Source organism: Hipposideros armiger, unplaced genomic scaffold (genome assembly GCF_001890085.2).
Source record: "Hipposideros armiger isolate ML-2016 unplaced genomic scaffold, ASM189008v1 scaffold_426, whole genome shotgun sequence".
Lineage (NCBI taxonomy): Eukaryota > Metazoa > Chordata > Mammalia > Chiroptera > Hipposideridae > Hipposideros > Hipposideros armiger.
In genome coordinates, this window is record NW_017731776.1 from 1,421,145 (window position 1) to 1,436,722 (window position 15,578).

Sequence of the window (15,578 nt, forward strand, 5' to 3'; positions counted from 1 at the left end):
CAGAAGGTACCACCTCAATCTGGGCCTGTCTGTTCTGAATGGTCAGTTTCACGGTTATCCTCAGACCCTTCCAATCACCAGTTGCTTTGGCGACGTCATCACCAACCTTTTTTGGAGACAGACCCAGGGAGCCGAGCTTGGGGGCCAGTGCAGAAGTGGCACCGACTTCCCCACCGGTGCACCTCAGGTATACAACTTTGATCTCGTTGGGGTCCAACTTCGGCGGCAGGATGGAGGCAGCTGGTGTCGGATGAACCCGGATTCGGGACGACCGAAGAAAGTTGCACCTTGCCTCCTCTGAGCCGAAAGCCGAAAGTGTAGTAATTTTTTTTTAATGTATATAATTAAATTGATCAGTCTTTTCCTTTACAGTTATTTCCTTGGGGTCATATTTTAAAAGTCCTCCCCCACTTCCAAATCATGTAAATATTCACTTATATTTTCTTCTAACAATCCTTCTAGTACATATATACATACGCTCATAAAAAGTATATATGTATATTCATACTTTTAACTTTAAAATTATAGGCTTATTTAAATACTATAGGAATATATAAACTAGAAAAGGAAGTCTCTTATAACATTATTCCCCAGAATATAACATAACCATTGCTAAGAGTTTGGTAAATATTTTTCCAGACTTTTTTCTATTCATAGGCACACATACATATATACATATACATGTATATTTTTTAAACATAGAGCTGTATAAATTGCTTTGTTTTTCACTGAAAATACAGCATTACATCTTTCCCAATCACTATATATATAGACCTACCTCATTTTTCGTAACTGCTGCATTGCAAGTCAGCATATGGATATGTCACAACTTACTAATTACTTGCTTATGGAAAGAATGTTAAGGGCATTCCCTTGGCATTAGAAGCAAATAGCTATCTCATGTGATTTTTTTTTTCTAAATAGTGGTTAATGCTCACCTTTAAAATAGCCTCTTCATAGTTGGACCTGGATTCACGGAACAAAAGAAAGGCGTAGTTTTGGGATATCCGGTCAAACAGCTTATTCTGAACCTCCCTGTTTGGCTGTCAGCAATAAAAACGGAGAAGGGGTTACCACAGTCCCTGTTGAAACAGGCAAGGGCTGACATTCTTAAATAAGCATTTCTTTCATTTTTAGGAATCTGATTCTCAAGACATTTAACCTCATATTATTTAGGAAATAATAATACAGGAATTTGTTTCATAGGGTTTATAAAACATGGGCATAGAGGGAGAGTGTTGAAGAAAGCACCCTAACTCTGGACCGGGAGGTCCTGACTTTATTCTTGGCCCCGCCCTTGACCAGCCATGGGACAAGGACCAGTTCCTACAGCTCAGCGGAGCTGCAAGACATTGGGAAATGGCTAAGAGAGAGGACCAGAGAGCTGAAGTCACTTGCCCGAAATGATACAGCCAGCAAGTGGGTCCATGGCGAGGCTTGGGGAGGGAAAGGACAAGGTGACGATGGGGCTGCAGGGGCAGTCCAGGGAATCAGAGGGGTTTACAACCCACGTTAGCGAGGTTAGGATTGGTGCCATAGAAAAATAGCTTAAGCAAGGGAGAGAAGCGATCGGATTTTCATTTACCTGGTACCTTTCATGAAAGATCCACCAGAAGCTATCCAGCCATATGGCTGTTAGAGAAGGAGAAGAGAGAAACTTCTCTAATTCTCTCTCTGAACAGAAAGACTTGAAAAGAAACAAAATTCTTATTATTATGGTTGCTGTGATTATTCTTTTTTAAGAAATTCACCTGGCGCCACAGACAGATTTAAAACCATCTCCACTCACAACCTTTCTTTCCTCCTTCCATGTCCCATGACTGGTTATGGTCATTAATCACACCATCTTTCCACCAGTCACCTTTGGAGTCAACATACTTTGGAATCAAACACCTAACCGTTTAGTGAGGGCTGACTATTTGCCTTGCCAGGGGTTTTTACATGTTCTCTTTTAACTCCAATAAGAATCATGCGAGGCAAGTGTTATTATCTCCATTTCACAGATGAGGAAACCGAGGACTAGAGAGCTGAAGTCACTGGCCCAAAGTAATACAGCCAGCAAGTGGCAGAGCCACTTTATATAGATATAAAATGACTGTGCTAGTCTTCTATTATTGATCATTAAACTGTTTCTAATAGCACTGATAATTTTAAAAAACTACCATTTTTTGAGAACTTATGACTTACTAAGCACGTGCTAAGAGCTTTTGTACACACATTGTATTTAATTTTACAATAATTCTTCAAGATAGAGACTGTTGTTATCCCTTTTGCAGCAGAAGAAACTAGAGCCCAGAGTGCTCCTTAACGACGTGATGTACTGCCTCCCGGTTCCTTGCTATCGTAAATGACAATGTGGTGAACATCTGTTTGTTGTCCTGGAGAAAATGTGGTGCTCTGAGTGCCTTCCGCTGAGGAAAGCAGGGGATCAGGTGCCCCAGCCCAGGGTGACCACTGCCGGGCCCAGAGACCAACGCCTGGTAAAAGGCAGCTGTCTAATTGACAGCAGTGCATGCTGGCGCCTGGCACTGGAACTTCAGCAAACACCATCGTCACACTGGTCCAAACAGATCATCACTCTTAGGAAGTCTGAATGCAAGACACAGAGGAATGAGACAGATGGAACTAGAGACCTAGCCAGAGAAAAGGCAGCAGGGAGAAATCATGAAGAAGAGAGGAGGGAAGGGAAGGAAAGAGAGGGAAAGGGAAAAGGAAAGAGAGAGAGAGAGAGAGAGAGAGAGAGAGAGAGAGAGAGAGAGAAATAGAGAGAGAAATAGAGATAGTAGGGGAACTGTGGTTTGAAGCAAGCAGCAGTGAGAAGTACAGGTAGAAGACACTGAGAATGGTGGGGTGACCAGTTAGGAGCTGAGGGGACAATGACCAGAGCTGCTTTGGGGACACTGGAGTTGTTGCGAAATCGTGTAGGGTGATGAGGCACAGCTGTAGGGCTGCTGAGACCATTTTCTGGGCTTCCTCCCCTCCCCACACCTCCTTACAACTATCCCCACCTCTGGAGTGGCCAGCATTGTCTCACATATGCACACAGGTTTTTCTGGGCCTTAGAATACTCCCTTCCTACCTTCCTTCCTAAGGACTCCAGTGTGCACTGCTCTCCAAGTGGGTAACTCACCCCAAGGGGCACCATGGGAAAAATATTCTAACTAATGTCTTATTAAGAAAAAAAAAAGAAATTAAGTCCATCAACATACAGTATAGTGACTGAAAACAGGACATGTATCTCATTTATAAAGAAACATGTCATGAGGGCATGTACTCACATATTTTTGCTAATAGGATACATGATCAAACAGTCTGGAGGCCAGTGCTCTGGTAGAAAGAATGTAGGTTTTGGAGGGACATGGGCTTGGGGTATAATCTCAGCTCAGTCACTTGCAAACTGTGTGGCCCTCAGTGACTCACTCAATTGCCCTGACTCTCGGCTTCCTGGGGTGCAACACTGGTGCAGCTGCGACTGTCACACGGGCGGCTGTAACATTGGGGTACAGCTGGGCCCACAGCTGGGCATCACAGAGGTGAGCTCCTTGGTCTTTCCTTACCTTGCCACTAAGGGGACTTCTTTCAGACTGAACCACATTGTCAACCATGTCACAGAAGTCTACCCCATTGGGAAGCTTGCTTGGCCTAGAGCTGTTGAACTCTGGGCACTTGTACAGCTCTGCCAGCAGATTTTTATCTGCTGTTTTCTGAAGCAAAAAAAGAAGAATACGAAAATGGGGTCTATCATTTTGACAGTTTAAGACAATAGGATATCTTCCCCTTTTTAACATGAAGACAATAGAACAACCTTACCGAGTATTGAAAAAAACGAGGGCGTGTTCATGATCCCAGCACCCCTTACTAAACACCTATTGACATTATTTCTATTTTCCCATTCAGGCTTTGAGCACAGGTATACAAATACGGAGATGTAACTTCAATCATTTTACAGTACATACACACACACACACACACACACACACACACACACACAATTTTATGTCCTCTATCCACTTAACTTTAGATTTTTCACACTGCTACACTGTCTTCAAATGTATCATTCAAAATAATATATCCTGTTAAGATGTGCAATAATTTAATTAACTACTCACTGGTACTCTTGAGTAATATTACTGTCACTATATTAATAATAAAGTTAATAACAACTTGGGGCATATAGTTTCCCACTTCCTTGGGTTATTTATTTAGTATGACTTTCTTAAAATGGCACTATTAGATCAAAGAATGTGACTATCTTTATGGTTCTTAATATAGGTCATTAAATAGATTTTTAGAATAAAAAATATGACTATAAAAACACGTAAAAATACAGAAAAGTTGAAAGAGGAAACCAATCACCATCACCCAAAGGCACCTACTGGCAACATTTTGAGGGGCTGAATTTCTCTCTAATTGGGCTATGGCATGGAAGAGCTTGGTGATCAACTGCACGGACTCTGAGTCAGACACCCCAGGGTCCGGTGTCAGCTCCACTGTTACTAGCTGTGCCACCTTGGGTGGGACATTTAAATCTGCTCAGCCACCATCATGGGTCATATGACAGTTTCAATGCAGACTCTCAACCATAGGGCTCTTGGGGGAATTTGGGGAATTTCCTAGGCTAAAAAGTGAAAAAAGGACAACAATATGTTCTCCAGCATTGAAGGGTTTGAAGACACAGGATCTGGGCAGTTTAAAGAGCAAGCTTAGGAGAATCTTAACTGTGGTGGTTGCTGGAGAAGCGGCAGAGAGACCCTGGCCGTGGGTCCAAGGATCTGAGCAGGAAGTGGGGCTCTGCCATCCACACAAGCTGCGGGAAGCTTCAGGTCATCTAACTACTCCTGAATCTCAGCTTCCGGGGCATCTGCAGTGAACGCCACCACAAGCGCTGCGGTGGCAACAGCCCCTTGGGCGGCAGGGCACAGTGGCTCTGTGTGAGCTGAATCTGAATCTGTTTCTAAGGGGAAACACCTTTTAAGTTCCAAAACCAAACAGACAAATGACATCTGGAGGACTCCTCATTCTGTCCTTTCCAGAGTATTATGAGAAATTCTAACGTTATTAAAATATTTTAAGAGCCTCTAAAAAAACGAATTCTGTGATTTTCCTGCACAATCACCATCCAGGTGCCAAGTATCCTTCCCCCCAGGAATAAAGCTGATTTTATGCCCAGCAGAAAGCAGCCAGAAACAGGCCCAGGAATAGATCCTTACCCTTTTCATGAGGAAAGATTTGACATTCCTAGATTCTGAGCCGTTGCAAATGTGCTTTGGTTTTCTTTGACTTTTGTCTGCAGAAGCATAGAAGAAGAGACATAGGATGTGAGGCACCTTGGGTCTGTCCACTGCTGTGGAGTAATTATAACTGGGATTTTTCATTCAGCCTGAGCTGCCTGATAACAGGCACGTTATTAGTCTCACGAGATCCCACCTGTGCTGCTGACTTAGTAAGAGTCCCTCCTACTTGAGCCAGAGAGGCAGCCAGAGAAGACAAAACACAGGTGTTGAAATAAGAGTCCAGGAACTGCCATAGACAATCTGCATGACTTTTGGCAAGTTATACCCTTCCCCTACGCCTGTTCCTCATCTATGAAATCTATTCGATGGCACCCACCTCACAGGTGGGGCATTAGAAAGATTTCACAGAGGAAAACATATGAGAGTATCTGGTGCAATGTGGCACATAGTTAGGTAGTCTCTAAGTGGTACTGTCCTTCCCTCCTTCCTTGCCCAATGTCAAGAAGTCAGATTTTTAAGGCTCCTTCAGAAGGAGACAAAAAACATCCTCATCTGAAATTCTGGACTCCTACTCAATGCATTTTAGATACTAAAAAAAAAAAAAATAGAAAAGAAAAGAAAAAAGAAAAAACACAAAAACACCATTCAGGTTATGAGAAAGGATTTTTGCCTCTGTCTCCCGAGCTGCCGCGACTTTTCTCTTTTGAAGCTATCTTCTCCAACTCAAATCTCTCAATTGCCTTCAAAAACCAAAAAGAAATGGGGCATTAGGGATTGATGCAAATCTTGGTGCGGGGTGAGGGTCAAGTGCTAGGCCCTTTCTCCTGTTGGTGTGTAACAGGCCTGGAGCAAAGTTGGGTTTTCGTGAGTTTTAACTCATCTAATTCTTGCAACACCCCTATGAGGTTGATACCATATTAATGTCATCACCATTTTACAGGAAACTGAAACTCATAAAGGTTAAATAATTTACCTAATGTCACAGTGTGAGAAAAGAGTAGAGCAGGAATTGAAACTCTGACAGTCTATCTCCAGAGGCTGTGGCTCTGGTGCTAAACCCTTTCCCACATATAAATGCACACAACACACAACAGGTATAGTGTTTTCTTAACTTACACAGAATCAGTCTAAACAGTGTGTACGTGTATTTTGCTTTTATTCACAATTCAATTCCAAGCTCTGCTCAATGGTGAGGCAGAGGAGACTGAAGCTAAGTCTCCCTCCTGTGTCATCAGTCAAGGATGGCTGAACCTCTGTGAAAGGTAATTTGACTGTATTTACCAAAATTTTAAATTTCACTTCTAGGACAAGAAATACTTGCAAATGAGCCCCAAGACACATGTACAAAAATATTCACACGCTCACTATGATGAAAATACCATTGAAATATTTACCAATCGGGAACAGTTCAATTAATTATGCCATATCCAACCCATAGAATATTACACAGCCATGAAAAGAATGGGCAGGTGAGCAGTACTGATTCTGAAAAATCTCCAAGAGGTACGTTTGTTAAAAATTAATTCATTAAAACAAAAAATATGTTACAAAACATATTTATGGGTATGACCCTGATTACATTAAATGAAGAAAACAATAACCCCAAATGTATGTGTTACATATTTATAAATGTATATTTTTTAAAAAGTTCTGGAAGGATACGCACCACACAAGTAGCGATGGTTTCTCCGAGGGAGGGAAACAGGGTTGGGGAAAGTGGCTTTGACTGTTCACTCATGTACTTGTAGATGGTTTGGATATTTTAGAATACGCATCCATTATCTCGCTATTGAAACTTTTAAAACTAAAACAAAAAGATTGACTCAAGAGCTGACCTGACCCAAAAGTCAGTGCTAGAAACGTTGGGGTGAGGGTGAAGCTAAAAACTATGGAGGCAAGGACCCTGGGGACAGGGGAACTTGGTGGAAAGCAAGATGTCAAGTGGGAAGGGATTGGGAGATTTAGGTGGGGTGAACCGGCAGGAAGTAAGGGAGAAGGGTTAAAACAGGTCAAAAAAGCAATGGGAAGTGACACAAGAGGAGGAGGGAGAGGGGGAGGGGGCGAGCCACACGAGCACAGTGGACCGCCGATCAGGCGCACAGTGGACCGCCGATCAGGCCAAGTGCAGACTCACAGAGAGTCTTCCCAATCTGTAGAACTGCACTGCCGACAGATGACTCGGGTGTTCATCTAGTCTGAGTCTCTCTCATTGTGTTTGGAGACATGGATGGTCCTGCACATGAGTGGAGCAGGCCAAATGTGAGACCATGTGACAGCCAACGCTTTGTCTCCATACCAGGAGCAGCAGGGAGTGGTGGGGACTGTGGCGAATGGCAGAGCTCGTGCTTCTGCTCCAGCCAATGACCGCCATAGGGAAATGCAGACCCCAGCCCAAAGGCTGCTTGGGCCAACTGGTGCTGACAAGCAAAACACACGGGAAGCCCAGACTGGCCCACAGACCACCAGCGAGTAGTGAGTGACCGCCGGTGTAGGTGGAAAGCCTGCAGGTTACAGAGTGAACTTGCCCACAGCACACAGGATCTCTCAAAGCATAAATCTTCATCATCATAATCCTTCTTCCCAGCCGCCATGTGTGCGAGGGAGGCAGGTGGACCCACTGAGCTGTAAGGTCCTGTCCAGTCTAGACAGTGTGGAACTGACCCTCCCAACAGGATTCTCAGTACTGGCGAGGGACAGGTCCTGGTTGACACTGCTTTGTTGCTTCATTTCAAATCTCCCCATCTCCGTATCTTGAAGATTTTTAGATTTATGCCTCAGATTTCTTAAGCGCAGTTAAAAATCAAATACATGCTATTGCCAAAGCCATGATAGCCAGAAAGACCCTTTTACACTACTCCACATGGTGGGAGCTGTGCCACCCAACCCCTACTGTTTAACCTACAGAACTCTCATCCCCAACATGCCAGCTGTGTGTGTGTGTGTGTGTGTGTGTGTGTGTGTGAGAGAGAGAGAGAGAGAGAGAGAGAGAGAGAGAGAACGCGCGAGAGAGAATTACTGGAGGGTTTGTTTGCTTTGTTTTTTATTTTTTATAAGAGTGAATAAAAATTAACTTGGAGACTTCCGGTTCCCAACCCATCATGTAAGGAGCTCAGAAGTTGCCACTCCATTCTACCAAGTAAAGAGCTGAACAAACTGAAAAATTAACAACTCTTCTTAGATCTGTCAGAGAAGTGAGGTCACAGGGCAAACTGCTTCCCCCAAAATGAGAGAGATCCGCAACTTACCAGAGCAGCAACCTCCCCGGGAACCAGTGCCGGGAAAAGAAAACCTGGATTGTAATAGACACATTACTGGAGGTTCAGAGTGGACAAGTCTGAGAGTTAAAAACCTCAGGGGGAGCCAATCATCAGGGGCCCCCACACTTTTAAGTTTTACCTCCAGGAGCTTCACCAGGTCCTCACAGTGAGTTTCGAAGAATCCCCTGGTTCTTCCAGCAGGTGGAGAAGAAAAGTAACCATTTTGAAATACGCCATAGCATTTTGTTCTTCTTGCTCTCAGGAGAAATTGTTTTACCAGAACCTAACCTACGTGGGAGAAGGGAAATAACCAGCTCTAGCCCCATTTACCTATTTTGTCCCACCTAAGTGAAGAAAACAAAACAAAACAAAACAAAAACTGAGAAGCACTGGTAAAGTTCACAGTCCAGGGGCACAGGCTCACCAAAAAACTGAGACCTAATCATAGGGCAAAAGGACACTTTCCCGTCTTCTGTCAAGATGTCAGTTCTTCCCAACTTGATTTATAGATTCAATGCAATCCCAATCAAAACCCCAGCAAGTTATTAACTCTAAACTTTATATGGAGAGGTCAAAGATCCAGAAAAGCAAACACAATACTGAAGGAGAACTGACATGATTCAACTTCAAGACTTACTATGAAACTATAGTAAGGGTCGGCCGAGTGGCTCAGTTGGTTAAGCGCTCGCTCAAGGATTTGAGCTCTGAGCAACAGCGGTTCGATTCCCGGCCCGAGCTGAGCAGTCGCTGAGCTGCCAAAAGGTGGCAGGATGGCGCAGCTTAAAAAAAAAAACCAAAACTATAGTAATCAAGGCAGTGTGGCACTGGCAAAAGAACAGACAAATAGATCAGTGGACTAGAATAGAGGGCCCAGAAATAGACCCACATAAATACAGTCAACTGATCTTTGATAAAGGCACAAAGGCAGCACAACAGAGAAAAGTCTTTTAAACAAATGGTGTTCAAACAACTAGACACCCACATGCAAGAAAAAAATATATGAATCTAGACACAGACCTTATACCTTCCAGAAAAATTAACTCAAAATGGAGCATAGACCTAAACGTAAAAATTATAAAACTCCTAGAAGATAACATAAGAGAAAGCCTAGATGACTTTAGGTATAGTAATGACTTTTAAGATACACCGAAGGCACGATCCATGAAAGAAACAATCGATAACCCGGACTTCATTAAAATTTGAAACTTCTGCGCTGCAAAAGACAATGTCAAAGAGAATAAGACAAGCCACAGACTGGGAGAAAATAGTTGCAAAAGACACAAAATATACAAAGAACTTGTAAACCCCAACAATAAAAAAATAAACAATTAATAATGGGGCAATGACCTTAACAGACACCTCATTAAAGAAGAAATACAGATAGCAAGTAAGCATATGAAAAGATGTTAACATCACATGTCATTAGAAAACTGCAAATTAAAACAAGATGTCACTCTACACAGATTAGAATGACCCAAATCCAGAACACTGACACCACCAAATGCTGGTGAGGACATGAAGCGACAGGAACTCTCATTCATTGCTGGTGGGAGGGCAAAATAGTACAGCCATTTTGGGAGACAGTTTGACAGTTTCTTACAAACCGAACATACTCTTAGCATACGATCCAGCAATCATGCTCCTTGGCATTTACCCAAATGAACTGAAAACATATGTCTATATAAAACCTTGCACAGGGATGTTAATAGCAGCTTTATTCATAATTGTCAAAACTTGGAAGCAACCAAGATGTCCTTCAGTGGGTGAATGGATAAATAAACTGTGTTACATCCAGACAATGGAATATTATTTAATATTAAAAAGAAATGACCTATCAAGCCATGAAAAGACATGGAGACACTTTAACTGCGTATTACTAAGGGAAAGAAGCCAATCTGAAAAGGCTGCATACTACATGGTTCCAACACTGTGACATTGCGGAAAAGGCAAAACTATGGAGACGATATAAAGATCAGTAGTGGGAATTTTCCTTCTTATGTAAATTCCCCATGCACATGTATTAAAATTTTGATTTTCCTCCTGTTAAAAAAAAAAATCAGTAGTTGCCAAGGGTTAGGGGGAGGGAGAGATGAACAGAAGGAGCACAGAGGAATTTTAGGTCAGTGAGACTATTCTGTACAACACTACAAAGGTGGATACATGTCATTACACAATTTCCCAAACTCATAGAATGCACAGCACAAAGAGAGAACCATCTGCAATGTAAACAATGGGCTTTGGGTGACAATGATGTGCCAGTTCAGGGTCCTCAGTTCTAACAAATGTACCACTAAGATGGGGAGGGGGGTTGTACACGTGTGGGGACATGCGTATGCGAGAATGCTGTACTTTCTGCTCAATTTTGCTGTGAATCCCAAGCTCTAAAAAAAAATAAAGCATTATTAATTAAAATCTATATATACCTTTGAGGCCTCCATTGGGCAAATGTGCTTTCAAATAAATGGAGGGGCCCCAGTAAATTTGAAATTTATTATTTCAAATAAATGGAAGCCTGGCCTCAGCTCCAGCACCCATAACTCACCAGGCTGTTGTCCAATGCATTGGGACTCAGACCTATTTCTGTAATCTTCTGGTTCACCTGGCAGATGGAGCCAATAAGGCACGCTGGGAGGCGAGTCTGCTAAGGAAGCTCTCTGGGTAGTAATTGTAATATACACAAGCAGGAGAGGCTAGCCCGCCACGGACGAAGGCTCACTCCCTTTCTGTGCTGTCTCTCCACTTGATTATTTTCTTTGAAAACATTCAACACTTCTTTTATCTTGTTTTAAATGAGTTGCTTTATAAATTAAAATTCTATTCTAGACACCTTGGAAAATATATAAAGAACCTTCCATTCCACTACCACCCTAACAACTTCTGTTAGGATTTGGGGAGATTTCCTTCCAGTATTTTTGTACATACATATTTTTTACATAATTATAATCTCAGTGGATGCCTATTTTACTACCGACTTCTCTTCTACTCATTATGATGATCTGTTTCCATAAGGCTACATAATCTTCATAATAGTTTAAACAGCATTATGTGAATTCATTTAGAGGATGCCCCTTAATACACTTAACTGTTCCTTGGCTATTGAATATTTCAGTTGTTTATAACTTTTTGCAATCATGAATGATGCTGTGATGCACATAGTCACACAGAGCAGTTTCCATGTTTTGGATTATTCCTTTAAGAGAGATTTTCAGGTGAGGGATGACTGGGTCAAAGGGTATTTTGACCTTGTTTATCACTGTTGAAATCTCTGCTCCGTTCAAGGGCCCATCTTGTTACTGTCTCTAAGTTTACATTTTTTCTGTCTTAGCCTCAGTTGGTCAAGGACACATCCTCTGTAAAAGCCCCCTAATCCTCTCACTCCTCACGCCTTCAACTACAGCAAAGTCCACTCTTACTTCCATTACCCTCAAGTGTTCTTACAAATTGGAGGATACTTGACAAGTGAAGATGCCAAGGAGGGACATAATAAATCATAGGGAGTGAAATGGGTTAGTTAAGCTGAGATGAGTGTGGGATTAAGAAAAAGAGAGGACATTAGAAAAAGGCCCAGGAAAGTGAGAGCCTGGTGGGATCAGGGGTGCTCATCTCGAGGAGGGTTTCTGGGGGGCGTGGGACAGGGGGCAGCAGAGAGGTACATGCACTTTGGCTGGCAGCAGCGTGACTTGAAGGAAAATTAGCTCTTCATCAGATGGAAAGACCTGCAGTGATTTATAACCCCAGAGGGTTATTTTCTGGATGAGTTCCAAGTCCTCCAGAGTTGGGATTCTGTGGGTCCCTGGGATATAGTTCAGGGGTAGAAGTGAGAGGAGGATCAACAAAGGCAGAGTAGAGAAGTAAGATGCTGGTAGAGCCTGGGTGATGCCAGAAGGGCAACTCTGAGCCCAGGCAAAAGGGCTGGCAGGTGAGAAGAGGTGAGGTCAGCTGGAGAAAAAAAAAATGTTTTTTTAATTGGCTCTTAAGTTCACTGAGGGCATGGGGCTGGACCGTGACTTCTTAGTTGCTATGTATAACTAATTCTTTGGAAGGTGGAAGGAAAAGAAGGTGGCAATAGAAAAAAATGAGCGTGTTTTTTTTTCTTTTCTTCCTCATTCTTTCAACAAATATTTCCCATACTTCTTTCTTTTGGGCTCTCTCTGATTATCTTAGTAAAACAAATTCAAGTCAAACAATCCTTCACAGTCTCAAATTCTTTTAGAAGATAGGTAGGGCTTAACTAATAATAACAATAAAATAACAGATGTATAAGGGACAAGTTAAGAAGTAAGGCATGTTACAGACTCAAGCGCAGGTTATGCCTCTGCAGCAGGCGTATCTGGTCTCAATTATAAGCAGCACAGAAGGATACAGGGTGGACTGTCTTCCAGACTCTTCCTCATGGCATTCTGCCTTGCGTTCTGTGCAATGAGTGAGAACGCCAGGGGCTCATCCACTGGTACCACTGGCAAGGCAGTGACATTGATGACATCCATCTTCCTGAAATAAGCCATTGTCCAGGTTCTTGTAAACTGACAAACAGGAAGTCTCCACTTCTAAGAGCCTCTCACTCCGATCTTGTCCTCTGTTCAACCAGTCTCCTGGGAATCACAGATAGCATAGAGCCATCTTAGAAAACATAGGCACGCTCATCAGGCTGCATGCAACATACTGGGAATAATGGTTTTTGGCTAGGAAACCCATTGTCAAATGAGGATTTAAAGGTATATATACTATTTCTTTCTACCTGCTGATGCCCACTCCCTGGTTCCAATGAAAATTGTTGTACAGTTGACCCTTGAGCAACGTGAGGGTTAGGGGTGCCGACCCCCCACATGCAGTTGAAAATCCACATATAACTTTTGGCTCCCCCCAAACTTTATTAATAGCCTACTGTTGACTGGAAGCCTTACTAATAACACAGTCAAATAAAACAGATTTTGTATGTTATGTGTATTACAGACTGTCTTCTTACAACAAAGTAAACTAGAGAAAATAAAATGTTACTAAGAAAATTCATAAGGAAGAGAAAACATTTAAAGCTCTGTATGTATTTATTGAAAACAATCCACCTATAAGTAGACCCGCCCAGTTCAAGGGTCAACTGTAGTTTTAAGAATGAGGAGACTGGAGTGCTGAAAAGGCTGGGGTTCCAGACTACCCAGCAAGCTAGTTTCTAAATTAGAAATGAAATCAAATCTTTTTGCTTCTCTGGAGCCTCACTTGGAAAGTCAGAGATTTGGATGAGGAGCTTAAGATCCTTTTCAGCTCTCAGATGCTATGATTCTATGATACGGGTCCATTTCCCCAGCATGAGGGTCCTAATTGGCCGGAGGCTTTCTGCTCCCTCTCCGAAAACTGGCCCCATCACTACTCTTCCTCCTGGACTGAGAACACTATGGCCAGGCTGCCCTCCTGGGTCCTTGCTTTTTTTTTTTTTTTTAAGATTTTTATTGGGGAATTGGGGGAAGGGGAACAGACAAGTTGCTGTCTTTTTTTGTTCTTCAATCTAGTTGTGGAGGACATTGCTTCACTGGCCCAAGTTGGCACCATCATTGTGCTCTTCCCAGGCGAGGCACATCAGTTGCCGGCTTCTGGACGGCCGCTCACTGCGGTTGCTGGCCGCTCACTGCGGCTGCTGGCTACACACGGTAGCCCATGGCAACCCACTGCCACAGGGGCTGCAGCCTATGCCGTCGCCAGCGACTCATGGCAGCCCAGCTCCAGGTTGAGCTGTTGTTCAGCATCTTAGCTGTAGAGGTCAGTGTCACTGGCCNTCTAGTTGTGGAGGACATTGCTTCACTGGCCCAAGTTGGCACCATCATTGTGCTCTTCCCGGGCGAGGCAGATCAGTTGCCGGCTTCTTGACGGCCGCTCACTGCGGCTGCTGGCCACTCACGCTGGCTGCTGGCTACCCACGGTAGCCCATGGCAACCCACTGCCACAGGGGCTGTAGAGGTCAGTGTCACTGGCCCTCATATGTGGGATCCGAACCGGGGCCCTCTGGCGTCCCAAGCCAGTTCTTAACCATCGCACCACTCGGCCGGCCCCTGGGTCCTTGCTTATTGACCAAGAGTTCATTACTACCATTTGTGGGTACTCCATGTCCAAAGACTGATGGTAGAAGCCTGGTTATAATGAAGTAAAAAACTCAGATCTGCTTTCAAGAAGCTCATACATAATGGAAGGCGAGAGAAAAGGTAAAGCTTGGTGGAACAAAGAACCAAGGTACACTTTCATTACAATCTCTTTTTCTCTCCTTCGGTTCATGCTCTCTGCTCTGCCCTCTCCTCCCCAGCAGTGCATCCTATATGCCTGCCCTCTGCTGAACTTCTTCCTGGTCGCTGCCACACTATGCTTTGTGCCTCTATGCCTTTGCACGTGTTGTTCCCTCTATTCAGTGCTCAGCCCAGATGATACAACTTTTGGAAAATCTTCTTGAATTACCATTAGTACCATCCTACCTCTGTGAAGCCCAGGATTCTGCTTTCGTCTCACCATTACAGCACTTACAACACTGAACTGGAATTAATACTTCTTTCTAGTCCACAGAGGCTATCCATTTGGGGCTGTCCCAAGTCATCTGGGTTGTAGGAAGGACTGGCCCAGACCCAGGTCAATACTCTTTCCTCCCTCCTGCTCCCAGCCTTTTGCCAAACAGGCAAAGAGGAGAAGGTGAAGAGGAGACAGGTACACTTCAGTGCTTTTCACCTTCCTCCCACCCACCCCGGCATAATTGGCAAATTAGAGCGGGTTCTCTGAAAAGTCAGGCTTAGGGTCACCCTGTCAAGAAGCATCTAGCTTGACATCATTACTCATGTCTAATGGGAGAATTGAATATTATATTCCTTAAGAGAAATGTTTAAAATATAATATACACTCTGTTCCCCTCTGAATTTTTCATCATATCATTTTAGGATAAGTATTCTGTGAAACACAGTAAATTTTTATTGTCAGTGCTTAAGGATAAAAAAAGGACAGGGGAGAAAACTAACTTCAATGAATACCTACCACGTCCAGCACTGTGTTATGCATTGGGGACAGATGAGTAAAAGATTAAGAAACGTTCTGCCCTCATATTCTGACAGCTGAGGTC

The 15,578-nt window shown here is 43.3% G+C and overlaps 1 protein-coding gene across 1 annotated transcript in view; it reads right to left on the reverse strand.

Annotated features, from left to right (window-relative positions):
• FAM227A (family with sequence similarity 227 member A) overlaps positions 1-15,578 on the reverse strand; it is a 51,105-nt gene that overhangs the window by 34,118 nt on the left and 1,409 nt on the right. The window contains exons 2-8 of the mRNA XM_019664663.1: positions 12,855-13,083; positions 11,034-11,116; positions 5,905-5,974; positions 5,211-5,287; positions 3,558-3,704; positions 1,586-1,687; positions 939-1,043 (exon numbers count right to left, since the gene is read on the reverse strand). Of these exons, the coding sequence (XP_019520208.1) occupies positions 939-1,043; positions 1,586-1,687; positions 3,558-3,704; positions 5,211-5,287; positions 5,905-5,974; positions 11,034-11,116; positions 12,855-12,996 (726 nt within the window). The 5' untranslated portion in view covers positions 12,997-13,083. The remainder of the gene's footprint in view (positions 1-938; positions 1,044-1,585; positions 1,688-3,557; positions 3,705-5,210; positions 5,288-5,904; positions 5,975-11,033; positions 11,117-12,854; positions 13,084-15,578) is intronic.